This window comes from Wickerhamiella sorbophila, assembly GCF_002251995.1.
Source record: "Wickerhamiella sorbophila strain DS02 chromosome Unknown contig1, whole genome shotgun sequence".
In the NCBI taxonomy this organism is placed as follows: Eukaryota; Fungi; Ascomycota; class Dipodascomycetes; order Dipodascales; family Trichomonascaceae; genus Wickerhamiella; species Wickerhamiella sorbophila.
In genome coordinates, this window is record NW_020193984.1 from 2,277,604 (window position 1) to 2,300,833 (window position 23,230).

Genomic DNA, 23,230 nt, shown 5'->3' on the forward strand with positions numbered 1-23,230 from the left:
GCGTTGTCGACGCATAAATCTGTGGGACTAGTGTGGTAAGTAACGTCATGCAGGTTGATCAAGCTAGAAGACAGTGTGGCGGGGAATTATCGGGTATAACTGTTTGAATGTGTATCAAATTGCTTTCAATGTTTCTCGGTTCTGGGTTTTCCGGCGCGGCGCGTTCGTGGCATCTCGGCGCCATTATGCAAGGTGATCCATGCAACTGACTCGTGCATTAGCGACACAGGTCGCGACAAACTTCTACCTTTGGTGTGTAACAGAAACTAATCCCCGTTCCCCAGAGGATCTAGCCTTGTTTGCTATGTTTTCTTCGCGTCGGTGTCGGCCTAATGTCACAAACGGCTCCAAGCAAGCGACTTTGACGCGCATCTCTGGCCTAGCTTGATCTTTCGACTTTCTCCTTTTTGATTAATTCCCCTTGCGGATAGTTTCCAGATATGAGCCATCAAGTGATCTGTATGATTCCGGCAAGAACAACAGCCTGCGTCACTCGCCCGCGTCAATAGTATTTCTGTAACAATAATATCAACAAACTAAGCCTACTACCGTGTTTAATCCGCTTTTTACATACTTAGGACCGCTGTCAAAAATCGCTCCTCTCCGCATAACCGCCGGGGTGAGCGAATCGCCATTCTTCAATTTGTCATGCTTGGAGAGGTGGCCCCCGAGCCAGTTTCGGGCACTCCGCCAAACGATGATCCCGATAGCACCAAGCCTTCTCCAAAAGCGAGGACGTGGAACAGAATTATCCAAGGGCTAAAGGCTGCTCAGAAGTACTCGGCAATTGGTTTCACCGCGTTTGCCGGCCTGCATTTGACCTCTACGATTGTGTTGCCCGCACTGGTCTCGGTCGACGCTGGAAACGCTGCTCTCATGGCCGGTCGTACCCTATACCAATCGTCTCTTGGTGAGCCGTTGTGGGTCTACGGCAGCTTGCTTCTGCACATTACTAGCGGGCTTATTCTCCATGCTCGTCGGGTGTATATAGCAAAGACCCGTCACGGGCGCTGGATTTGTGGTTTGACCCCCACGATTACCTCGGGGCTGATACTCACTGTTTTAGCAAGCAGCCATCTTTATGCTACTCGCCTCAAGCCCACGATGGCCCTAGGTGACAGCTCACTGATCAGCCTAGACTTTATTACCTGGGCCTTGAAAGACAACATCTGGGTCACTGGGTCGGCAATAATCCTGCTATCTTTTGTTTTTTTCGACCACGCTCTGCGCGGTGTTGATTATTGGTACCGCTTGGGTATCAAGTACTATCGAAACGCTATCGTCGGTGCTATGGTAGGGCTTACGGCTCTTTCGCTGGCCAGAATCCGAGCAGCACCTGACGTTACTGGATGGATTGCCTCGCAGTACCAACTAGCCCACTAAGCCTCTATTTTGCCTGTCCCGCTCCTTCTACCTGACGGGGGGGTCCTATGATCACTTAATCGTACGTACCCAACCTTTTTTTTTCCTTTGGTCAGCACACACACCTTCAAATGATCATTCCCGTTCGGTGCTTTTCCTGCGGCAAAGTTGTGGGCGACAAGTGGGAGTCGTATTTGACCTACTTGCAGGACGAGAATCTGTCTGAGGGTGACGCTCTGGACAAGCTGGGTCTCAAGCGGTACTGCTGCCGCCGCATGATCTTGACCCACGTCGATTTGATTGAAAAGTTTTTGCGCTACAATCCGCTGGAAAAAAAGGAGTGACCTCCGTCGCATACCACTTGTTCTGTAATTATTTTATTAACGATTTGTACAATTCATTTGCTTCCTGTCTGGGTTAACCAGGTCTTGTCCGACCTTATACGTGATATATAGCGTGTGTAGTGCGGGGGGCCTCTAAGGATTAATATATATGGTTTCGTTTAATGCACAGGGGGAGGGGGGAATTCAGAACATTCAGAACATTCAGAACAAACGGCCAGAGTTTAGCCCAAAACTAGCTCGTAGAAAATGATCACAATGTTGAACACAACGAGAATGGCTGAGGTTAGAATCCGGAGCAACAACATCCCACAATATACTTACGCCGCATCACGGTGCGGATGGCACGAATCAGTGTCAAAAGCCGCGTTCCAATTGTCTCGGGATTGTGCCCGCCAAACGATGGGCTCTCGTCGCCAATCAGGCGTGCAAGGAACCGCTCCTCGTTCAGAATGGCAACCGCGTTCAGAAGAAGAATGGTCACGTAGAATAAAAGTCCTAATCCAAACATTACGACCTCTTTAGTATCCTCACTGCCAGCGTTTCCTCAGACAAGTGTTCCAGAGTGATTTCCTGACTTTGTCATCAAGTTTATTTCTCCATATTATTCCCGTCATGGGACCGAAACTGCTTCTACGTGCCGGCCAGTACCGTCCGGCCGCGTCGATTTTACGGCAAAATGCATTGCGACCGCTGGCGCCCCGACGAATGTTGATGGGCCCTATTTTCCGCGCTGCAAAGTCTGGTATAACCCTCGCCGCTGGAGCAACCGCGGGAGGAGCGGCCTATATCAACTACAAGGTCCAGCAGACCGGGTCCGCAGTTAGCGAGAAGTTTGACCAGGTGTCCGAGTGGGTTTCAGACCGCTGGGATTCCGTGTCCGACGTCTTCAAAGAAGCCAATGAGCGTTTCCAGAGTCAGACCCACGACGACAAGGGCCAGTCGATTTTCCAATCTTCCGAGGGCGGCGACGGTAAGGGCGAAAAAAATGGCAGCCAGAGCAGTGGCGATGGTGCCAGTAGCGGAGGTAGCGATGGTGGAGGAGGCGACATTGCCGTTGCTGCCGTAGCCGCGGTGGCTGCTAACGATGAAGATGACACCATGGTAATACTGACCCGCAAAATGATCGAAGTGCGAAACCTCCTTTTGCAAATTGACAAGCAAGAAACCCTGCGCCTCCCGTCAATTGTTGTTATCGGAAGCCAGTCCAGTGGAAAATCGTCGGTGCTGGAGGCGATCGTTGGCCACGAGTTTTTGCCCAAGGGCGGGAACATGGTCACTCGACGCCCCATTGAGCTTACTCTCATTCATTCACCAGAGTCTGCGTCCGAGTACTGTGACTTCCCCGAGCTTCGGCTGGGCAAAATCACCGACTTCTCTCACGTGCAAAGAACCCTGACTGAGCTCAATATGGCTGTGCCAGCGGAAGAAGTCGTCAGTGATGACCCAATTTTGCTCACGATTTATTCTCCTCATGTGCCCGACTTGACGTTGATCGATTTGCCGGGCTATATTCAGGTGGTCGCTGCTGGCCAGCCGCACTCGCTCAAAACTCGAATTGCCGACTTGTGTGATAAATACATCAACGCACCTAACGTGATTTTGGCTATATCGGCTGCTGATGTCGACCTGGCTAATTCAACCGCCTTAAGGGCGAGCCGCAGAGTTGATCCTCGGGGTGAGCGCACTATTGGCGTCATCACCAAGATGGATCTCGTGGACCCAGAGCGGGGCTATGATTTGCTAACAAACCAGGAGTATCCATTGCAAATGGGATATGTTGGTGTGATCACAAAGACCCCGTTGCACCTCGGATTTTCTAACCGTCACAGCAATATGACCCAGAGTGTTGCTCTGGATGAAGAACGCTACTTTAGCCAATATGCCGAGTTTACAAATTTGCAGACCGGCGTACTGACCCTTCGCCGCAAACTTATGTCTGTTTTGGAGACTACAATGGCCCGAAGCCTTGTCCCGACGACCCAGGCAATTCGTCGCGAGCTCGAAGAGAGTGCTTACAAGTTCAAGGTCGAGTATAACGACCGCTCTCTTACCCCCCAATCGTATTTGGCCCAGAGCATTGATGCATTCAAGCTTTCATTCAAAGATTTAACCGCTCAGTTCGGGCGAGAGCAGGTCCGCCAGCTGGTAAAGGCTGCCTTGGATCAGAGGGTGCTGGATACTCTAGCGCAAAATTATTGGAATCTTCCTCCTGAGTTGGAGTCGGCGACTCCTAATGTGTTGGACAACGTGCCGTTAAGCAGTTTGTCTTCCAGTTCCATGGCGAACATGGGGTATTGGCAAACCAAGTTGGACAACTCCACGGCGAGTTTGACCAAACTGGGTATTGGTCGTCTTTCAGCTCAATTACTTGCTGACACCATTTCCCTCGAAGTCAGGGGAGTTGTTGACAAAACACCGTTCCGGAAGCATCCGCTAGCCGTCCAGGCGGTTGAGAGAGCAGTTACCAACATCCTGGAGCCCCGTCTATTTTCGACCGCCGACCAAGTTGAGAACTCCATCAAGCCCTTCAAGTACGAAGTCGAGATTGATGACCGAGAGTGGGCACAGTCCCGTGAACACTCGTACAATTTGCTCAAGGAGGAGCTTCGCCAGGCTACGGTTGCCTTCAATCGCCTGAAAGATATGGTGGGCAGTTCCAAGCTCAACTCTGTGTTACAGTACCTGGACTCTAGGCAAAGAATGGCGGCAGAAGGCAGACTTGCACCTGCAGACGCCTTTGGATTCTCGCCAGCTCTGTTGGATACCGGCAAAGAAGCAAGGTTCCTCCAGATCCGCTGCGACGAGCTTCGGATGCGCATGGCTGCTGTCAAGTCCAAGCGGTGCATTTCACGCGAAAACAAGTACCAGTGCCCCGAGATCTTCCTTGACGTTGTTGCAGACAAGCTGACGGCAACGGCCGTTTTGTTTTTGAATTTCGAGCTGCTCAGCGACTTTTATTATTCTTTCCCTCGCGAGCTGGACAGCCAGATTTCGGCGCTAAGCGAAAAGCAGATCCAGGAACTTGCGGAACAGGATCCCCAAATTAGAGAACAGATCAACCTTCAAAGACGTCGTGATTTGCTCAAGCTTGCTCTGGCCAAAATCCAAACTGTCACCGAAATGACCCACTCATCGGCCTCCAAACGTTAACAAACACTGTACATAATTTATGCACCCCGACCCTTCCCCTACTAACTAATCACCCAGCACCTTTCGACTTATAGCCAAAATGTTGCGTCTTGGATTAGCATGCCGCACTCAAATGCGGTCATTTTCTTCTTCCCGCTCGTTACCAGCTACCCACCGTGATCTCCAGCATATGTGGAACAAGCAGAGCTCTGGGTGGAACAGATCGCGCTGGGGCTGGCTCCGAAAGCCTCTGCTGTTTGCCGCCGGTGTTGTAGCGTTTGATTACTTTGTGCTGCCGAAAATTATTGATTCGAAGCCATTAGCTCCTATCCGGCGCCATCCTGAGTTCCTAGTTTACGGAATCATTGGTCTTAACACTCTTGGATTTGCTCTTTGGCGGTTGCCCCAGACTTCGAGATTCATGTACCGGTACGGTCTGTTGCAAAAGACTGCTCGCGACTTTAATTCGTGGCAGATGATTGGATCGGCGTTTTCACACCAGAACTTTTGGCATTTGGCTATCAACATGTTTGTCTTGTATCAGTTCGGCACTACAGTTTCCCGGTGGATGGGTGCATCGACTTTCCTAGAGTCTTACATTGATGGCTGTGTGCTTTCATCGCTGGGATCTATGTTGCTACCGCTGCTCGCCAAACAGATCTCGTACCTTCCCTCTCTTGGTGCGTCGGGCGCGGTGTTTGGTGCGTTTGGTACTTTCTGTTACCTTGCCCCGCACGCTCGTCTGGCTCTCTGGTTTATTCCTCTGCCGATTGGCGCCTGGTGGGTCTTTTTGGCCACTCTAGGCTATAACGCCGCTGCTATGCTTGGCCGCTTCGGCGGTGGTATGGATTATGCTGGCCATGTCGCTGGATCGCTGGTGGGCATCGCCTACGGTTATATTGTTTCTGATCGCATGCGTCGCGCCCGTGAGTATCGCCTGAAGAGAATGGGGTGGTAAGTATTACATATATATATATAGAATCATTCGTGACGAAGTCCTTCTTTCACGACGTAGAAATCAGACACCCGTTCAGATGCGAAGGCGGCAGGAGTCCACCTCTCAGGCTCGGGCTCTGCAACGATTTTCTCGAGGTCCGGGCATGTAACAGGGTGAGTGAGGCGAGAAAGAGGCTCTATATTGTCTGTGTTTACCGCCGAGAGTGTCTCAACAAACCGTAGTTGGTTGACAAGATCTGCTTGGGTGTGTTCAGTGGGCGCCAGGCCCGCCAATTTTGAAATACGCTCGACGTCGCTTTTTGAGGGAGGTGTCCCTTGCAGAGGAGCATTAAGAAGCTCTTTGACCGACCATACTGGCTTCGAAAGGTGGGCCAAAACCTCAGATCTCTGGATCAATCGAGACATGACGTAATAATCTTTCGCACGGCGATTTTCCACCTTTTTTCACATAGTGAAGTACGCCCAGTTTAGGACTAAACCGATAGCTAGCGATGGATTTACTAGATTCTCTAAGTGTTAAATAACTAGGTTCTGTTAAATTGCAAAAATGACCTCGACTTGGTGAGATTACAGAGTACAAATCAGTGTTTTCGGCTCTGCCAGTCCCAACCTCAAATATCGAGCTGCCCGACCGCCTCCTGTTTCACCACCCCCTGTTCCTCCATAGAACCCAGCCAACTAATGGCCACAAAACACTCGACTGTGCCTGCTAAAGCTCGGTGTCTGATATGCACCCTTGCCCTCGCACGTGCTGGGTTAATAAGGATTGCGGGAGGTCGTCTCACGCCTAGTCCCTAGCTTTTTTTATTGGCAATGTCGTCTGCCCCATTACTGCGTGCTGCCCCCGGGAAACGAATTGCATTGCCTACTCGCGTAGAGCCCAAGGTTTTCTTTGCCAACGAGCGCACGTTCTTGTCGTGGCTCAATTTCACAGTCATTCTGGGTGGCCTGGCCGTTGGATTGCTCAATTTCGGCGACAGAGTTGGCCGCATCTCCGCCACACTGTTCACGTTTGTCGCCATGGGCACCATGGCTTATGCGCTAGTCACCTACCACTGGCGTGCCGCTGCCATCCGGCGTCGCGGCTCCGGTCCCTATGACGACCGCTTCGGGCCTACGATGCTGTGCCTGTTTTTGCTAATGGCCGTGGTAGTAAACTTCATTCTGAGAATGAGAGCCTAGCATTGATGAGGTGTAAAAGTTATCTCTTTTGTTTCTTTAAATAAACCATATATGAAAAAAAAGGCGGAAAGACGCTAGTGAAACTAAATTGCCTCTCAAATCACCATAAATAAAAAACCTTCTATTTCAGAAGTACTATGCCGAGGTTTGTCGTCGAGGCACGCTCTTGAGAACAGAGTCGACGTCCTCCTCGGTCAAAACAACACCAGAATCCGAGCAGCGAGCCTTGGCCTGGAATTCAGAACACAGCTCGTCCAAATTGATACCCTCGAAATTCGGATGGGAGCATATGCGATCCCAGACTGCTTGGCAGGTCATATACTTTTTACTCTTTGCAGGAACTTCATCTCCGCCATCTCTAGGCGTGTGGAAAGCTGGGTTTTCAGCAGGCGACAGGGTCTCCTCCTTGGTGAACTCGAGGGGGCCGCCGGTGCTTGAGGGCGTTAGGCCAAGCGGGTATATAGCCGGTTCTCGGAACATGGGAGGGGATCCAAAGTCACTAGGAACCGACAGCGGGTGCTTGCTGTCATGTGCGGTCTGAAGAGAGCCGAGCGGTTGGAGAGGATCGTCAAGGGGTTTAAGGGGGTCCTCGATCGGTTTCAATGGGTCGTCTAGCGGATCAAAGAACCCGTAATCATTACCAAGAAGGTCCACAAAGTTGGACGGCACTCCTTCTTGTGGTGTGGGCTCTCGGTATCCAAAACTAAGCTCCAGCGGGTTCTGGCGCTCCCAGTCGTTGGTCAAAGGCACGATCTGTGGGGTGGCAGAAGCCAGAGGCAATTTGGGTAGCGGGCATGCTGCCTTTTGAAGTTGTTCGCAGAACTTACTACCTTCCCACAGCGACTGGTCGCTGCTGGCAGAGCTGGCGCTGCTGGTAGTGAGATCAACCAGCGGTGGCGCTTGTCCCATCATCAAAGGATCAAGCGACGGTGCGATACTTCCACCGAATTCAGAAGGCATAGAGCGCGGGGTCGAAGTAGACGACAGTGTGGACGAAGCGTTGAGCCCGTTCAAGGAAGGGGGCACATTCATTTGGTTGTTCCAGAACTGCGTCTCAAAATCTCTGTTGGTTCCAACTGACGGTAAAACAGTTGCCGGGCCATGGAGGCCAGTAATACTTGGATTTCGCGCCGGTAACACTGACGCAGGTCCCTGTAAATCGCCCAGGGGGTCAAGGTCCAAAGAGGCCGCCGGCCAGACGTTAGACTGCGCGATGACCGGGGGCACACTCTTGTCAAAGCCACCAGAGGGAACATGTCCAGCACGGTAATGCTCAAGCTCGTCCTCCAGAGCTGAAAGCTTGGTTCGCAGCATAAGGTTTGAGTTTTGCCACGACCGTGCCGACTGCTCTAGTTCATGGACCCGGGTTTCCAAGTCCTTGAGGTGCCTCTCTTTTCTTTCCCGGAACGCTCTCTGGGCTGCGCGATTCTGGGCTCTCCGTTTGGTCTCGGGCTCGTTGGGATCCTTCTTCCGGCCAGGTCTCCGCGGATCGGGCGAGTCCTCGTCGTCCCGTGATTCGTCGTACAAGTACGCATTATTCTGGTCGTAATCTGTGTAGTCACGTTTCCCGAGGTGCTCGGGCACCCGGAGCCCGTCCAGGTTTGTATTTGATTCTCCTAGTGCCATGAGTGGCAATGCTGACGGTGAGTTTTAGATTTCATAATCCTAATATCCGGCGTATATGGGTTGCTCACGTCATGTCCGGCCAAAAAAGCTCGGGGGAATAGGCGAGCATCGCTCAGGGTACAAGGGTTGTTGCTAAGCTTTTTGCCCTAACCTAACGCCGTGCGCCCAGGGGTACTGAGCACCCCTCCCATGTCTTCCCAACACCCCTGCCCGATTTTCTGGGTAGCTGCCAACCATCCTGGCCGCTCTTCGCCCAATCTGAATACTAACCCTACAGCCATCCCGATCTGCCAAAGACAAAGTTCGCTGGACTGGTGGAAAGTGCAGCAGCAGTGATCTACAGATTCAATTCGCACGCTGCTGGCAAAAAATATGTACTTGCACCCAGTTGACGCTATAATTTCACGACAAATACCCGTACCCACTTTTGCTGGCCAGGAACGTCATGCAGCAACCATCTCCTTTGCATCACCCGGGCCACAGGGCATTTAAGACCCTGCGGGTTGCTGCAGAGTCCCACTTTCTGTTCTCCACGATGCGAGTGTACGAACTCCAGCTCTTTGACGGCTGTCCGGTTAAGATAGCTGGCAAAATCACGGCGCTGCCCGTGCCTTCTGAGCCGTACCTGCTGCGGCTGAAGGTCTCGAGCACGTCGCCGGTCGTCCAGAACGGAAAGCTCTATTGCAACTATCCGGCGCGAGGAAGTGAGTTTGACAGAAACAATTACAACAAGTACGAGCTCTCCGAGTCCCACGGTATGAATGCAGACCACAGCATCGATATTGAGATCCACCAAAGCGGTACTTTCTCGGCTTACATTGAGTACGACCACTACGAGGGCCGCTACGGTGAGCAAAAGGTCGTGTCCAAGAAGACCAAGCCTTTTGATTTCGTTGTAGCGACGATCTTCACTCTGCAGGACAAGCAAGTCTCCCCCAATGAGCTCTGCGTCCAGTCCGTCTTGTCAAAACTCATGGGACCATTGCCCCAATGGCCCGACAAGCTGGCCAAGATCGCGGCCAAGGGCTACAATATGATCCACTTTGTGCCTCTGCAACAGCGTGGTGAGTCTAATTCTCCCTTCAGCATCTACGATCAGCTGGCCTGGGACTCCGAAGTGTTCCCTAATGGTGAGTCGGATGTCGAGAAGCTCGTCCACCAAATGGAGCAAGATCACGGCATTTTGGCACTGTCTGATATGGTTCTTAACCACACCGCCAACAATTCTCCCTGGTTGAAGGACCACCCTGAGGCCGGGTACTCTTACAAGACGGCCCCCCACCTTGAAGCTGCCGTCGTCCTCGATGACGCTCTTTTGGACTTCTCCAAAGCTCTTGGCGAGTCGGGTGCGCTGATCAACAACGAGGCAGATCTCGACGGTATTATTGCTCAGTTCGATGACAAGGTGTTTGGCCCAGCCAAGCTATGGGAGTACTACGTCGTCGATGTCAACTCGCTTGAAAAGACTGTGGACGACAGCCCCTTCCAGGGCCGCCCCCGTAACAACATTCCTGGTGACCTCAAGAGCTTGGCTCAGCTTCTTCTAAACGAAGGTGGTGTCCACAAGGGTGAGTTTGGCCCGCGCTTCCATCGCCGGGTCGAGACCTCGCTCTTGGCCGAGCTCGTCGCTGGCTCATCCTTCTCTGCCCGTCAGATTTTAGATGAGGTTAACCTGCCGTTGTATGCCGAATACAACAGCGATATTGCCCACATGAAGCAGCAAATCAGGGATCGTCAGGTTTACCTCCGTATTGCAGGCCACGGTCCCAAGCTTGGCAACGAAGTCAACGCTAAATTGCCCATTATTGAGACGTACTTTACCCGCGTTGAGACTGCCGAAGGAACAGTTGCTCTCGCCAATAACGGTTGGGTATGGGGTGGAAACCCCCTTGTAGACTTTGCTGGCCCCGAGTCCAAGGCTTATCTCCGTCGTGAGGTTATCATTTGGGGCGACTGCGTGAAAATGCGCTACGGCAAGTCGCCTGAAGATAACCCTTGGCTTTGGGACCACATGTCCAAGTATGCCAAAATGCTCGCAAAACATTTTGCTGGAATCCGTCTCGACAACTGTCATTCTACGCCTATTCATGTAGGCGAGTACATGTTGGACATGGCCCGTCGTGTGAGACCTCAGCTCTATGTGGTTGCAGAGTTATTCAGTGGCTCTGCGGAAATGGACACTCTTTTCGTTGAACGCTTGGCTATCAACTCTTTGCTTCGCGAAGCTATTGGCCCTGGCGATGCTAAGGAGCTTTCTACCGTGATCCAAATCAACGGCGGTCGCCCGATCGGCTCTTACCTGGAGGGATCACCTCTCCAAGATGGTGTCATTCAGTTGCGCCCCGAGAGCATCCATGCCTGGTTGATGGAGGCCACTCATGACAACCCCATGTTTGCCCAAAAACGCACTGTCGAGGATACTCTTAGTACTGCTGCTTTGGTTGCATTTTGCATGGTGGCATCAGGTTCTACGATGGGCGTTGATGAAATCTATCCTCGTGAGCTTAACGTTGTCTCTGAGCATCGGCCGTACGTATTTGACGGAGGAATTTCGCAAATCAAGGGCGTTCTCAATCAGCTGCATAAGAAGATGGGCTCAGAAAATTATTACGAGAGTTTCACTCATCACGATGGCCAGTATATCACCGTGCACCGGTTGAACCCTGAGCTTGGCAAAGGCTACTATATGGTGGCCCGTACTGCTTTCCCCGGTGTTAATTACGACCAGCAACTTCCGCCTGTCATTCTGGAACAGAGCCATGTTCAATTCAAGCACGGTTGGAGTATTAAGCGTACAAGCGAGATTGGTGAAGAGAAAGAGGAGAAGATCATCCCTGTTGATGTCGAGATTACCGAGTTGAAAGGTTGGAACTTTGACCAGGCAGAGAATGGAAATACCACTCTTTACCCCCCGTCGTCACTCGACTTCCCCTGTGGATCTGTTGCTATTTTCGAAACCACGCGTACGTTCGATTCTCAGCGTATCGAGCAGTCTGTTCGCAAGTGTCACCGTGCAGCAGTCGCCGAGCTTGATTTGTTTGACTTGAGTGTTTTACTTTACCGCTGCGATAGTGAAGAACGTGCTGCCACGGACGGTAAGTTTGGCGCCTATTGTATTCCTGGTGACACCACTCTTGTTTACGCCGGTCTTCAGGGATGGGCCTCGGTGCTTCAAAAAGCTGTTCGCGAGAATGATCTTGGCTGCCCTGCTGCACAAAACCTGCGCGACGGCTTGTGGGCCCTTGATTCCTTCGACAATCGCCTGGAATTCTACAAGAACAACGGCTTCGAGCGTCTCGGAAGAGTACAGGACTGGTTGAGGCCCCGACGTGAGCTCATTAGTGAGGTCTCCTCATTCCTTCGTCCGCGATACTTCTCTGCTATCATCTTAGGGTTGTTTGAAGCAGCTGTTGACCGTGCAGCTGAGCTTATGCCTGATTCAGTCACGTCGACCAAGTTCAGCCGATCTCTGGCTTCGACATCACTGCAGATGCTGAATGCTCTTCCCAATGCTTCTGTGCTTCCTGACAAGACCGTGCCTTCTTTGGCCGCTGGTCTGCCCCATTTCAGCAACGGGTTTATGCGCTGCTGGGGTCGTGACGTGTTCCTTTCTGCTGGAGGTTTGCTGTTGCAAACCGGCCGTCTCGACTCTGCCAAGGAGCATATCCTCGGGTTTGCCAAAACACTGAAACATGGTTTGATTCCAAACTTGTTGGACTCGGGCCGTAACCCGCGCTACAACGCACGTGACGCTGTTTGGTTCTTTGCTCAGTTCATTCAAGAGTACTGCGAGTATGTTGGCAATGTTGACATTCTCCACGAAAAGGTCAAACGTCGCTTCCCTCTAGATGATACATTTGTCGAGTGGGACTCTGAGGAGGCATTCACGCATGAGAGCACTATTGGTGAAATTGTCACGGAAATTCTTTGCAGACATGCCAAGAGTATCAAGTTCCGCGAGCATAATGCAGGCGTCGCAATTGATTCCCAGATGAAAGACAATGGCTTCAACCAGCACATTTACGTTGACTGGAGTAACGGTCTTGTTTTTGGTGGTAACCAGGATAACTGCGGCACTTGGATGGACAAGATGGGCGAGTCCGAGCTTGCAGGAAACAAAGGCGTTCCCGGAACCCCTCGTGATGGTGCGGCTATTGAGATCATTGGTCTGCTCAAGTCTTGCTTGAGGTGGGTCAACCACGTTCGTCGGGAGGGCAAGTACAACTTCCCTGAGGGCGTCGAAAACCAAGATGGTGAGCACGTATCTTTGGAGAAATGGGAGGACTTGATCCAGAACTCTTTTGAAAAGTGCTTCTACATCCCCAAGGCAGACAACGAGGGCGACTATGACTTTGATGCCAGTATTGTGAATCGCCGTGGCATTTACAAGGACCTGTATCGCTCGGGCAAGCCTTACGAGGACTACCAGCTCCGTCCCAATTTTGCAATTGCCATGGTAGCTGCCCCCGAGCTCTTTGAAGTTGAGCATGCCGTGAGCGCTCTGGCTACTGCCGACGAGGTTTTGCGAGGGCCTGTTGGTATGGCGACGTTGGATCCTAGCGACTACAACTATCGACCTTACTACGAGAACAGCGTTGAAAACACTGATTTTGCCTCGTCCAAGGGCCGCAACTACCACCAGGGCCCCGAATGGGTGTGGTGTTTCGGAATGTTCCTCCACGCCATTGCAGTTATTGACAAGAAGCGTGACGTTGCTAAGAGCGAGACGATTGCCACGATCCGATCAAGACTGAAGGGCAACTCCTCTTGGGTCCGTCATTCGCCATGGGCGGGTCTTACCGAGCTTACCCAGAAAGACGGAGCGTTCTGCGCCGACTCGTCCCCCACCCAGGCCTGGTCTTCTGCTCGCCTTATTGAAGTATTTGCGTTTTTGGCCTAACCCGATTCTGTATTTTCCTTAACTCAAACTTTGTGTCTATAATCTATGCATCTCTTATCTACGAACGCGATTTGTTTTGTTTGTTGACGTAAACATGCCTAGCGAGATTTCCGTGCAAAAGCGTGGATCGAGCGACAAAGAGCGGCGAAACTCGAGAAGGAATGACAGCAAAAGTAAACCTGAGAGGGCAGAGTCCCGCAATGCTTCTGGCGTTGAGCCTCGCAAGGTCTCGGACAGCATCCAGCAGCTCGACCCAGCAGCCATGCGACTGGTGCGCGACTCGTACAATTTACTAGATAGCGATGGAAGCGGTGCTGTTTCGCGCCAGGCTCTCCAGGACATGATGGTCTCGCTCGGAAGGAGGCCGAATGGCAAGGTAATCGACGACATGCTGAAGCGGTGTGGAGCGGAAGCGGACGGGCAGTTTGGCTTTGCAAATTACCTGGTTGTGATGTCTGAGATTATCAAGGAGCTTCCTACAAACGAGGACCTGGAATCGTATTTCACTGCTTTCGAGACCAATGGCCGAATAGACAGCGCGGAGCTCAGGAAAGAGCTAAGAACCCAAGGAGTGACTGACGAGCAGATTGATTTAGTGTTCAAAAAGTTCGAAAAGCAAAAGGGCGTGAGCCGCAGCTTCGATTCCAAGTCGTTTGTGTCTCTTATGGGCGTGTAGGAACCAAGATATATTATATAGTATTTAATGATCAACAACTAACTCATCACAGCCCCAGTCCTCGTAAGAGCCATCAGGAAGATAGCGGCGAATAACCAGGGGGATTTTGCGTTGTGAGAGTTCTTTGATGGCGATCTGCAGCGGGTCGGTCTCACCCTCCAGATCGACGAGTACAGGAGCGTTCATAGAGATCTGAAGAGCACGCGTACCCAACACACGGGCCCGCTCGTATTTTGTCATATACGGCGTGGTCGTTCTTTCTTCCTTGGGCACCGCCAGCTCTCGCTGAGAGCGCACACGCTGCCCAGACTCTACGATCTGACGACCGTCCGCAGCGATAGCCGCCTCGGCGTCTTCTTCGTCTTTGAGATCCTCCGGCTCAGAGAAGTGCTCCTCAAAATCGTCGAAGGTGTTCTCGTAACCGTCGTTGAAACTGAAATGTTAGTTGTCTGGAAACGCTGCAGGGCCGATCGATCTAAACTAGACAAGCTGCGGGCGGTTCGAGGCCTGTTTTACAGCAGTAGGAGGCTTGAGTCTACTCAAGTCTGCCCAACAGCCGTTTGGTCCCCGTTTTATCCATCCAAATGCCCATTTAGACCCCCTCACTCCCCTCGATAAAAACTTACGCTTCTTCCTCGTCGGACATGACTAACGTCGTCATTTCGAAGCGTCGAGTGAAAAGGTATCTGTGTCACTGTGGGAAAGCGTACAACCGGCCAGCACTTCTTGAGCAGCACCAGCGGACTCATACGGGTGAGCAGCCGTTTGAGTGCGAGACATGCCACGCGAGGTTTTTCCGAAAGGCGCATCTCCAGGTGCACCTCCTCAAGCATGTGCCTGAAGGCCAAAAGCCTTTCAAGTGCCCTGTATGCGGCAAGGGCCTCAATACGCAACAACACGTTGACCAGCATATGAATGTACATTTTCTGCGCTATGAATGTCCTCGAGAAGGCTGCATGGAAGTGTATCGCGTGAAGCAGCACCTAACTTGGCATATCAATCGCCACGATCGGGAATGCTGCGGCACGGAATTCCCTACACAAAAGAAATACGAAAGCCACGTGGAAAAGAATCACTCCAACAAGTACCATTGCGGCTGCTGTGATGACACCTTCGACAAGTTCGCTGATATGCAACAGCACATGGCTGCCCGGCACACCAAAGGGCCGGAGGATTCACTGGTCCAGCCTGTAAAACCTGTATTGCCTGCCGACTCTAGCAGGTCACATCCGGGAGGAGAGCAAGTTATTTATTTTACCGAGCCATCTCGATCAAAGTCTCTCCCGCCGCCCAAACTGCTCAAAATCGGGGACACAATCAACCGCATTACCGGCCTTGGTTACGAAGACCGGCCTATTGCGTGTCCAGAAGATGGGTGCGATAGACGCTTCACTCGCCAGTACGATCTGGACCGGCATGTAGCCGCCTCGCATAACCCGGACGCGGCTGCGGCCGATCCCTAAGACAGAGGTGCTTTGGGCTACACTGTCTATTTTTTATTCTGTTATTTAAATAAGGTTTCTCCCAAAAAGTCAGAGTTCGTGTTCGTATCCAGCGAGCTTTTCCTCCAATTCAGCAATTCGGGACTGGGCTCTTTTAATATACTCGATTGCCGCCTCTACAGTGGCCGCTTTAGACAGTTGTGTAGACGACATCGCCACCAGTCTGCTGAGCTCTACTAGTGCTGAGTTCATACGGTTTCTTCGCTCCTGCTCGGCCATTTTGTGGTTCTTCTTTTTGCTCGAAAGCTCGCTAGTCATGTCCTCAGAGTACTTGAGACCCATCTGCTGGTGAACCCCTTCCATGATACTTTGGATATTCGACTTGCTCGCCAGCAGCGAAGCCATGTCCTGCTCTCCTTGTTGGTCATTAGGCAAAATTGCGGGGGAGATTGGCGCAGAACGTAACCGGGGCTGTCGGGCGGATGAGGACGACAGGGGACGCACTCTGGTCTTGCGTTGTTGTATTGCCGGAGCCAATAGCGGGGTGGTAGCCGGTGATGGTTGCACGGAACTGCTTCGGCTGTTGAGTACCGATGACTGAGAGTGGGTATGCAATATCCCGGATCCACTTCCTGAAACTGCTTGGTGCGGGGTCAAGTCCTGATTTTCTGAAGAGTAAGAAGTGCCCAGCCGATCATCAGAAAACTGAATGCCCATTAACGTTGCGGGCGTTACTGCTGTACCCGCCAAAACAGATGGTATGGACTGTGCATCAGCGACTGGGGGCATTATAAGATCCGAAAGATCTTCCTCGCCCTTGTCGGATGATGAGTGGGACGGCGATTTCGTGCTCGAAATAGACGCATTTACCAAACTGCTGCGTCGCATTCGTGCTCTCAGCTGTGGACTCTTCTTGGCCACCCTCCCGGCAGCAACAATCTTTCGCTTTTGTGGATTTAGCGACGGTGAAACCACGGGTGACTCAACGTAGGCCGGAGGTATTGAAAAATCGCCATACATCTCGACCCCAGCATATGCTGCGTCGCGAGGTGACATGAGCGGCGTGCCGTCAATGTTGTGGGGGCCTATAGCCGGGGAGTAAAACAAATTGGGGTGCACGCCGTTATCGTCTTCAGAGTAAATGCTATTGTGCCTCGCTCGAGTTGGCTCATATGCCGAGGAAATAGACGTAGAACGCTGCGACTCATTCGAGCTCTGAACCCTATGGAGTCCAACGTCGCTTATTTGCCGTATTTGGCCCACTGAAGAGATGCCCACGGTCCCCTGCGTCTGGTGCTCGACCTCGCTGCGTTGGGGTGACGAGTTGTTGGAAGGGCCCAATCGCGACGCATCGCGCTCCTCCGATACACCGTCTTGGTCTTTGCCCGCTATTTCGCTGACGGATATGGAGAATCTCGGGTCCGGGAGATCAAACATGTTCTCCATCATGTCTGTGCTCAGATGTACTGGCAGATGCTCAGGAAGCTCTTCGAAACCCATCTGTCTCGATGTGCGCTCGCTGAAGCCCCGTTGGATACTGTTGGTTCCACTTTGAACTGTCTTCACCTTGCAAAGTGCTTGGCTTTCCAGTCAATAATCCCAAGACTATAAGAGCGTTTTCGTCCGGGTGGTCTGCAACTTTGACTGATAGGCGTTATGTAATTTATATAGTGAAAAGTACGCCTCGGGCGGAGGCTGCCGCTGTCAGCTATGTATGTACAGCCAATATTTTTCATCTGGCCAAGAGCAATTCTAAAAAATATTCCTGGGTGTGGTGTTTTTTTGCACCCTTCTGCCGATTGCGTACCCATAGCGGTCGCTCATTGTCAACTCCACCAAGATTAGCAGCGTCTCCTTAGTAAGCAGGCGGCTGGGCTAAAGAGATGTGTCAGTGCTTCATCTGCACCCCCGTTGCCTATTGGACTTTTCATGTGCAGCGTCAAATCTTAGCTCCCTCCCACTCGAGATCACGTGACTCAACCAACCCTTTTGAGAGAACCATACGCAAGCACCCGCTAAGCTTGCACCGACGGGACCGATTGTTAGAGCGCTTGAACCACTCATGACTGTGCAGCAGGTTTGCCAGATATTGCAGCCCGGTGTGAAGGGCCTGCTGTCTCAAGTTCAGGCGGTTAATCTCGTTCTGAGCCTGATCATTCTTGCCACTGATCCAATTGACCAGGATACACTGCGATTTTTTGTACGATTTTTCACACCGTCAGACTACAATGACCTTTTAGAGGAAAGAAGAGTATTGTCTCGTTGCGGCTACCCCATCTGTACTAATAGGTTGACAGACTGCCATGGTCATGTTCGCAAAGACCAGAGCCTAGCTGTGAATCCATGGAGTCGCAGCTTCTGTTCCCGCCATTGCTTCCAGGCGAGTGCATTCTATCAGCAGCAACTACCCAACGAAGCGCTGGTCACACGCAAGGACATTGTGTGGAAACCGTTTGGCGAGATGCCTTACGAAGCAAACGTACTTTTGTTGGAAGAGGTGCAACAAATAGCCAGGGCAGAGCGAAAGCCTGTGTCTGTTGTTGTTCGTGACTTGCTACTTCAGCAGCAGGATGTCGAAAACGAGTTCGCTGCTCTACATATAAACGAGAAGGAACTGGACGCACTGGATTTGGGAGATGCCCTAACTAAGATAAAAATATCTGAGAACAAAACTCCCGTCCCGCCATAGGATGGAGTTCGAAACGTCCTTATTTATGCAAATTATCTTCTCCACAATCATATCCCAAGTTGAGATAGTCCTGTCCTAGATTGGGCGATATCAATAATGCTTTCTATAGACTCTTATGAGACAGCTACATTCGAGCATTCTGTTTTGATGCCCTAACTAGAACAATAACTTCCAATTGCGGAACTTATGGGTTATATACTGCAGTGAGCCAGTCATTTGTACAAAGCGTAGGCAGCGTTTGTGGTGTGACTTTGGGCATCTAGATAGTCGAGTAGTCGTACTCGTGTGCAACTTGACGACTAAACTTGAGAATCTGAACACCAGTTTTGGATAAAACGAATAGAAATAGTTAGCGCTACCTGAGGGTTCCATTTCCTTTGGACGACCAGCATCGAGATGATTGTAGTTAAATTCCAGGTTAGTTGTATTTTGAAATAATGCGTTACAGATAGTTATTTTACTGGAGACGAACTTCAATGTTTGATGTGAGATATGCACTAGTCTAACTTTGCTAGGTCAACAGTAGAGGTTGATTGTCGAAGATTATCTTCAAATGGCAGTTGACAGGCAATTTTTCCGTTATCAAAGTTTCTTGGATATAATGATCGTTCCATCGAAGTTGACAGGTTAGCTTGTGGGTGACAATGTGACGAGTCGTGCGATCTGAAATCGGTTCCTCAAAAAGTGTTTATTGGAAGGTGGCTTGTACAAGTAACCTGGATTAAAAGGCAAGTACTCAGAAATAGTGTTTAAATTGCCGGCAATCATGTTAATTCATCGATCTTTCAGATCGGCTTTAGCGAATCACAACTTGATTTTGCATGCTGCAGCTGTAGTATAGACTTTGTGCACACTGAAGTGGTCGTGGAAGAACAATTCTACTACAAATGATCGTATAGGCACACCTTCTTTGAGAACGGCAAATCCGATGCTAGAACAAAATTAACTCGAAGAAAGATCAATACAGTGATTAGGTTGTATTTACTGCATTTCTGCTGTGCTGGTATTCCAAGGCAACTTTAATAGTGCGGTACGTGCAAGCATGTAGCAACCCGATACCTTGTACGTCAACATTGGTGTGCAACGTAACACCATGGAATACCGGCATTAACAGTCATTTAGGTTTTACAATTCACTCGAGTGTCCATATATTTGCCGACGTAAAGTGAACTGTCAAAGCTAGACGTATCACTTGTCTTTGGCTTCTCTATTAAAGTGTCCTGATCTCAACAGATTCCTTTACGTGTGAGGTGAACTTTCGTCGCCTCTGCTAAGCTATGTTCTTGGTACGCACCATGACATATGTATCATGAACAGGCAAATTGGGTACTATTGGATCCTGGAAGATAACTCATCTCCATGTTTTGCCACTCTGGTCACCGTGGACGTAGCATAACCAATCTACCTGTATTCAATAATATCAACAAAATACCGGAATTATAATACATATTACTAGAATAAGAGGACCGCCACGGATAGGACTAAAGCCAGCACACCCATTTGAGCCTTTGAAGCAGAATTCGCGGGGGCAACGGTAGGTGCAACAGTCGGGGCAAGCGGTGAAACACTTGGCTGGAGGCTGGAGCCTGAGTTCGAGCCAGAGCCGGAACCGGAGTTAGACCCGGAATTAGACCCAGAATTAGAACCAGAATTAGAACCCGAGTTGGAGCCTGAGTTAGAACCATGGCCGGGAGTAGAGCTGCTGGTTGGACCATGTGTGAGTGTGCACGGGCAATCGGTGATTGTCAATGTGGTAGCAGATGTAACAGTGTAGCACTTTCCGTTACCAGGACACAAAGTGGTAGGCTCGGGGCAATAGGTAGTAAACTCGGTCACTACAACGGTCGTTGTTCCCTCGCCTTGCATCGAGGTCGCGGCTTTCATTGAGCTCAAACTAGCTGCTGAGGTCGTAACAGTAGAATGCTCTGTACTAGCCAGAGAAGCCACTCCCTGCGAGCTTGTGCTAGCGTTGTGTGGACTAGTGGCTGAAAGCGCCGACGAACCCGGAGCCCCAGCTACTGTAGAGCTTGCACTCGTCAGCGAGCTGACAGGCATGCTTGAAGAAGTAGCAGCTGTGGTGCTTGCAGGTGATCCGGAAGAACCAGCTCCAGAACTGGGACCGGTAGAACTATCAGGTGCCACAGAACTAGCAGGTACGCTCGCGGGGCCCGTAGAGACAGAAGAGCCAGAGGGAACCGCAGAGGAGCTTGTGGGATCGAGGTTTTTAGGCTGGGGTACATTATTACCAGCATAATCACCAATTGGCAAACCAAAGACTTGACATGTGTCCCATCCTTGACCAGCAAATAAAGCTGCAAAGGAGTCGAACACTTGTTTATCATAATTGGATGCCGTAGAAAGATGATCCATCTTGTTTCCTCTGTAGTAGTGGATTCTTCCACCTTCGTTACAGTACTCAGTGACCACTTTATCTACCTGTCCAATAGGAGCAATCTGGTCCTCGATACCGTTGTACACAATCATAGGGAACTTCGGGGCATTCGTGCCCAAAGTGGTGTTTGTCAAAACGGCTTGCAGATCGGGGTTGTTCAGAATGCTTGCACCGGAAACGAAGTAATCAAAAACGTTTTCGTTCATGTACTCTAGGATATCCTGAAGCGTGCATTGGTGAAGAGCATCCATAGCTTTTGCTGCCATATCTGGTTTAAGCTGCGAACCGATTAAGGCAGCAAGCGTAGGATATTCACTAGCAAGACCCAAGAGCCCGGGAGGAACAAATCCCACCACAGGGGTACCATTAACCAGCTCGACGGTGGCCGTCAAATTCACAACATACCCGCCGACAGCGGCTGCTGCGATTTTGAGCTCAGGAGCATACCAGTCGGCGAACTCAGCAGCCCAGCCGGTAGCGATTGAACCACCGGAGTAGCCCCACATGATGGCCTGGCCATAGTTGACACCGGTGAAGCTCTTGGACTTTTGGACAGCACGAATGGAGTCGAGAGTTAGTTTACCCTCAAGAGGCCCCGCAGTGAAACTCGAGTTGATACCCTCGTGGTCAGGGTAGTTTAGAACGTAGCCAGCGTCGAGGATCTGCTGAAGGTCACTCTGGTTATCTCCGGTGACAAACCCGTACGACGGGTTGCAGTTCAAGTACGCCGAGTCCTCAGCCTGTTGGTACGATACGACGTTCGCAGGACCAGTAGTGCCATTGAAGTTTGCAGGCAGAACGATCGTTGTCACAGTGGCCGTGGGGTCACCGAAGGTGTTTTCAGACCGATAAAGCACCTGCCAGGCTTTGGAGTATGTGTACTGAGGGACACCGATCTCCCGGACGTTCAAGATATCGCCAAGAGCATACTTGGTGATGTTTTGTTTGTCAAACAAGTAGAAGTTGTCCGAAGTAGGCACGACAGGGGTATCTCCCGGTGCACCTACCCAAGCTGAACCCGCAGACCGGGTAACGTCGACGGCGCGACCGGCCAGAAGCAATAGGGGGTCGTATTTCATCTAGCAAGACGTGAAATACTCAAGTTATTTGAACTGCAGTGCGCATGCCCTAGGATCTTTATACTTTTGGTTATGCAGTGGAGCGGGGGAGGGTGGGTCAGCTGCATGAATTTCGTGTGCACTTCCGCTTTCGTCTGCAACTTTGAGATTCCAGAGTTGAAGCGTTTTAGGTCATTGCGGCAAGAGCACCAAAAAGACCCAGAGGCGATAGACAGTCAAGAGCTGGGCTATTTATAAACTGGCAGTTCTAGCTTGGGGCTGCCGATCTTGACCCTGCGAGACGCTACCCGACCAAAACAGACAGGAGAATGGACCAATGTGTGTGTGTGTGTGTGTGTTTAGGGTTACCAAACTGACCCCTCCCGCCTTGAGCCAGCGCTTGAATGGTCCATGTTCTTGTCAATTATCAGTGTCTAGTCTATAAGTTAAAAAGAGTGAGCGTGCTATATGCGTTGACACTGCAAACACCCTTTCGTCAACCCCCGGCAAGCATCTGCTGATCTCTGAACCGTACTAGGAGAGGTGCAGGGCGCACCCTTGACTGTACACAGCGGGCATACGCGATCTCTGTTCCCTCTACGGGTCAGTTTATGCTTGTTCTGATCGGATTAAATAGATAACGAGGAACTAGATAGACGCTATGGTGCTTTTAGCGGATATAATCGCTTCTTCATTGCCGTGCCGTGCTGCGGTGTCGCCTGTTGATCAGATGGCCGATGCATGCCTGCATGCACCTGAGCACAACGGCCGGGTGGAAGCTGCTGAAAGCCGTGGAATGGAACAGTCCAGGTTGGTTTCCCAGGGGCTGGCATATCCAAGTCCCCCACTTGGGTATGCCAAATTGCAGGCCCGTTCAGCCCAACAGTTGAGGTATGCAGATGCGGAGTGATAGTACACGCATGCCTCTCGTCTTGATGCGGCCACAGGGCAGTACAGTACAGGGCCGCTGGCGGTTAGTCATGGCCTGGAGATCGCAGCGTCAGCTTTGTCATCATGTACATCCCCAGCGGGCTGCTACCAAAATGGATGTTGCTGGTATCAGCAATTTCTGTGTTCAATTCTGCTCAATGCTACTACGGGGATCTGACGTTATCCCGCAGAGTGTACGAGCGTGATCCGAAACAGGTGACGCCCCTATCGAACCGCACGTTCGGCACGTGGACGCTCTTGGTTGCCATTGTTCGCTTTTATGCAGCATACAACCTGTCCAACCCGGCCTTCTACAACTTGGCACTCAGCACGTACGTGTTGGCCGGCTTCCATTTCGTGTCCGAGTGGCTGGTGTTCCGCACCGCGAAACTCGGCAAAGGTCTTGCCGGTCCGTTGATTGTGGCGAGCACGACGACGATTTGGATGCTGCTGGTCCGGGGCAGTTATTAAAAAATAATCGTTTCTACTTTTTGTTTTCTTCTCCAATAAATCTGAGGGTAGTATGCAATAAATTTATTTAGG

The 23,230-nt window shown here is 51.1% G+C and overlaps 15 protein-coding genes across 15 annotated transcripts; 9 read left to right on the forward strand and 6 right to left on the reverse strand.

Moving 5' to 3' along the window:
- Positions 1 to 648: 648 nt before the first annotated feature.
- Positions 649 to 1,383, forward strand: B9G98_01407 (hypothetical protein; the record flags this gene model as incomplete). The annotated part of the gene is made up of 1 exon (XM_024807965.1): positions 649 to 1,383. One exon carries the CDS (start codon positions 649 to 651, stop codon positions 1,381 to 1,383), a length of 735 nt encoding a protein of 244 aa, XP_024663733.1.
- Positions 1,384 to 1,927: 544 nt separating this feature from the next.
- On the reverse strand, positions 1,928 to 2,280 carry B9G98_01408 (Protein transport protein yos1; the record flags this gene model as incomplete). The annotated part of the gene is made up of 2 exons (XM_024807966.1): positions 2,028 to 2,280; positions 1,928 to 1,983 (listed from the first exon to the last, which is right to left on the reverse strand). Exons 1-2 carry the CDS (start codon positions 2,212 to 2,214, stop codon positions 1,928 to 1,930), a joined length of 243 nt encoding a protein of 80 aa, XP_024663734.1. The 5' UTR covers positions 2,215 to 2,280.
- A 38-nt stretch (positions 2,281 to 2,318) lies between these two features.
- On the forward strand, positions 2,319 to 4,856 carry B9G98_01409 (Dynamin-like GTPase MGM1, mitochondrial; the record flags this gene model as incomplete). Its single annotated transcript, XM_024807967.1, has 1 exon — positions 2,319 to 4,856. One exon carries the CDS (start codon positions 2,319 to 2,321, stop codon positions 4,854 to 4,856), a length of 2,538 nt encoding a protein of 845 aa, XP_024663735.1.
- A 79-nt stretch (positions 4,857 to 4,935) lies between these two features.
- Positions 4,936 to 5,793, forward strand: B9G98_01410 (Rhomboid protein 1, mitochondrial; the record flags this gene model as incomplete). The annotated part of the gene is made up of 1 exon (XM_024807968.1): positions 4,936 to 5,793. The coding sequence occupies one exon, from the start codon at positions 4,936 to 4,938 to the stop codon at positions 5,791 to 5,793; it is 858 nt and encodes a 285-aa protein (XP_024663736.1).
- Positions 5,794 to 5,816: 23 nt separating this feature from the next.
- B9G98_01411 (Glutamyl-tRNA(Gln) amidotransferase subunit F, mitochondrial) lies at positions 5,817 to 6,197 on the reverse strand (the record flags this gene model as incomplete). Its single annotated transcript, XM_024807969.1, has 1 exon — positions 5,817 to 6,197. One exon carries the CDS (start codon positions 6,195 to 6,197, stop codon positions 5,817 to 5,819), a length of 381 nt encoding a protein of 126 aa, XP_024663737.1.
- A 408-nt stretch (positions 6,198 to 6,605) lies between these two features.
- On the forward strand, positions 6,606 to 6,974 carry B9G98_01412 (Vacuolar transporter chaperone 1; the record flags this gene model as incomplete). Its single annotated transcript, XM_024807970.1, has 1 exon — positions 6,606 to 6,974. The coding sequence occupies one exon, from the start codon at positions 6,606 to 6,608 to the stop codon at positions 6,972 to 6,974; it is 369 nt and encodes a 122-aa protein (XP_024663738.1).
- A 135-nt stretch (positions 6,975 to 7,109) lies between these two features.
- On the reverse strand, positions 7,110 to 8,600 carry B9G98_01413 (AP-1-like transcription factor; the record flags this gene model as incomplete). Its single annotated transcript, XM_024807971.1, has 1 exon — positions 7,110 to 8,600. The coding sequence occupies one exon, from the start codon at positions 8,598 to 8,600 to the stop codon at positions 7,110 to 7,112; it is 1,491 nt and encodes a 496-aa protein (XP_024663739.1).
- Positions 8,601 to 9,045: 445 nt separating this feature from the next.
- B9G98_01414 (Glycogen debranching enzyme) lies at positions 9,046 to 13,500 on the forward strand (the record flags this gene model as incomplete). The annotated part of the gene is made up of 1 exon (XM_024807972.1): positions 9,046 to 13,500. The coding sequence occupies one exon, from the start codon at positions 9,046 to 9,048 to the stop codon at positions 13,498 to 13,500; it is 4,455 nt and encodes a 1,484-aa protein (XP_024663740.1).
- A 94-nt stretch (positions 13,501 to 13,594) lies between these two features.
- B9G98_01415 (Calmodulin) lies at positions 13,595 to 14,176 on the forward strand (the record flags this gene model as incomplete). The annotated part of the gene is made up of 1 exon (XM_024807973.1): positions 13,595 to 14,176. One exon carries the CDS (start codon positions 13,595 to 13,597, stop codon positions 14,174 to 14,176), a length of 582 nt encoding a protein of 193 aa, XP_024663741.1.
- A 24-nt stretch (positions 14,177 to 14,200) lies between these two features.
- On the reverse strand, positions 14,201 to 14,822 carry B9G98_01416 (DNA-directed RNA polymerases I, II, and III subunit RPABC2; the record flags this gene model as incomplete). The annotated part of the gene is made up of 2 exons (XM_024807974.1): positions 14,201 to 14,609; positions 14,803 to 14,822. 2 exons carry the CDS (start codon positions 14,820 to 14,822, stop codon positions 14,201 to 14,203), a joined length of 429 nt encoding a protein of 142 aa, XP_024663742.1.
- A 265-nt stretch (positions 14,823 to 15,087) lies between these two features.
- On the forward strand, positions 15,088 to 15,639 carry B9G98_01417 (hypothetical protein; the record flags this gene model as incomplete). Its single annotated transcript, XM_024807975.1, has 1 exon — positions 15,088 to 15,639. The coding sequence occupies one exon, from the start codon at positions 15,088 to 15,090 to the stop codon at positions 15,637 to 15,639; it is 552 nt and encodes a 183-aa protein (XP_024663743.1).
- A 69-nt stretch (positions 15,640 to 15,708) lies between these two features.
- B9G98_01418 (hypothetical protein) lies at positions 15,709 to 17,118 on the reverse strand (the record flags this gene model as incomplete). The annotated part of the gene is made up of 1 exon (XM_024807976.1): positions 15,709 to 17,118. One exon carries the CDS (start codon positions 17,116 to 17,118, stop codon positions 15,709 to 15,711), a length of 1,410 nt encoding a protein of 469 aa, XP_024663744.1.
- Positions 17,119 to 17,680: 562 nt separating this feature from the next.
- Positions 17,681 to 18,307, forward strand: B9G98_01419 (RNA polymerase II subunit B1 CTD phosphatase RTR1; the record flags this gene model as incomplete). The annotated part of the gene is made up of 1 exon (XM_024807977.1): positions 17,681 to 18,307. One exon carries the CDS (start codon positions 17,681 to 17,683, stop codon positions 18,305 to 18,307), a length of 627 nt encoding a protein of 208 aa, XP_024663745.1.
- A 1,452-nt stretch (positions 18,308 to 19,759) lies between these two features.
- On the reverse strand, positions 19,760 to 21,778 carry B9G98_01420 (Lipase 6; the record flags this gene model as incomplete). Its single annotated transcript, XM_024807978.1, has 1 exon — positions 19,760 to 21,778. The coding sequence occupies one exon, from the start codon at positions 21,776 to 21,778 to the stop codon at positions 19,760 to 19,762; it is 2,019 nt and encodes a 672-aa protein (XP_024663746.1).
- A 993-nt stretch (positions 21,779 to 22,771) lies between these two features.
- B9G98_01421 (Ergosterol biosynthetic protein 28) lies at positions 22,772 to 23,158 on the forward strand (the record flags this gene model as incomplete). Its single annotated transcript, XM_024807979.1, has 1 exon — positions 22,772 to 23,158. The coding sequence occupies one exon, from the start codon at positions 22,772 to 22,774 to the stop codon at positions 23,156 to 23,158; it is 387 nt and encodes a 128-aa protein (XP_024663747.1).
- Between the last annotated feature and the right edge of the window lie 72 nt (positions 23,159 to 23,230).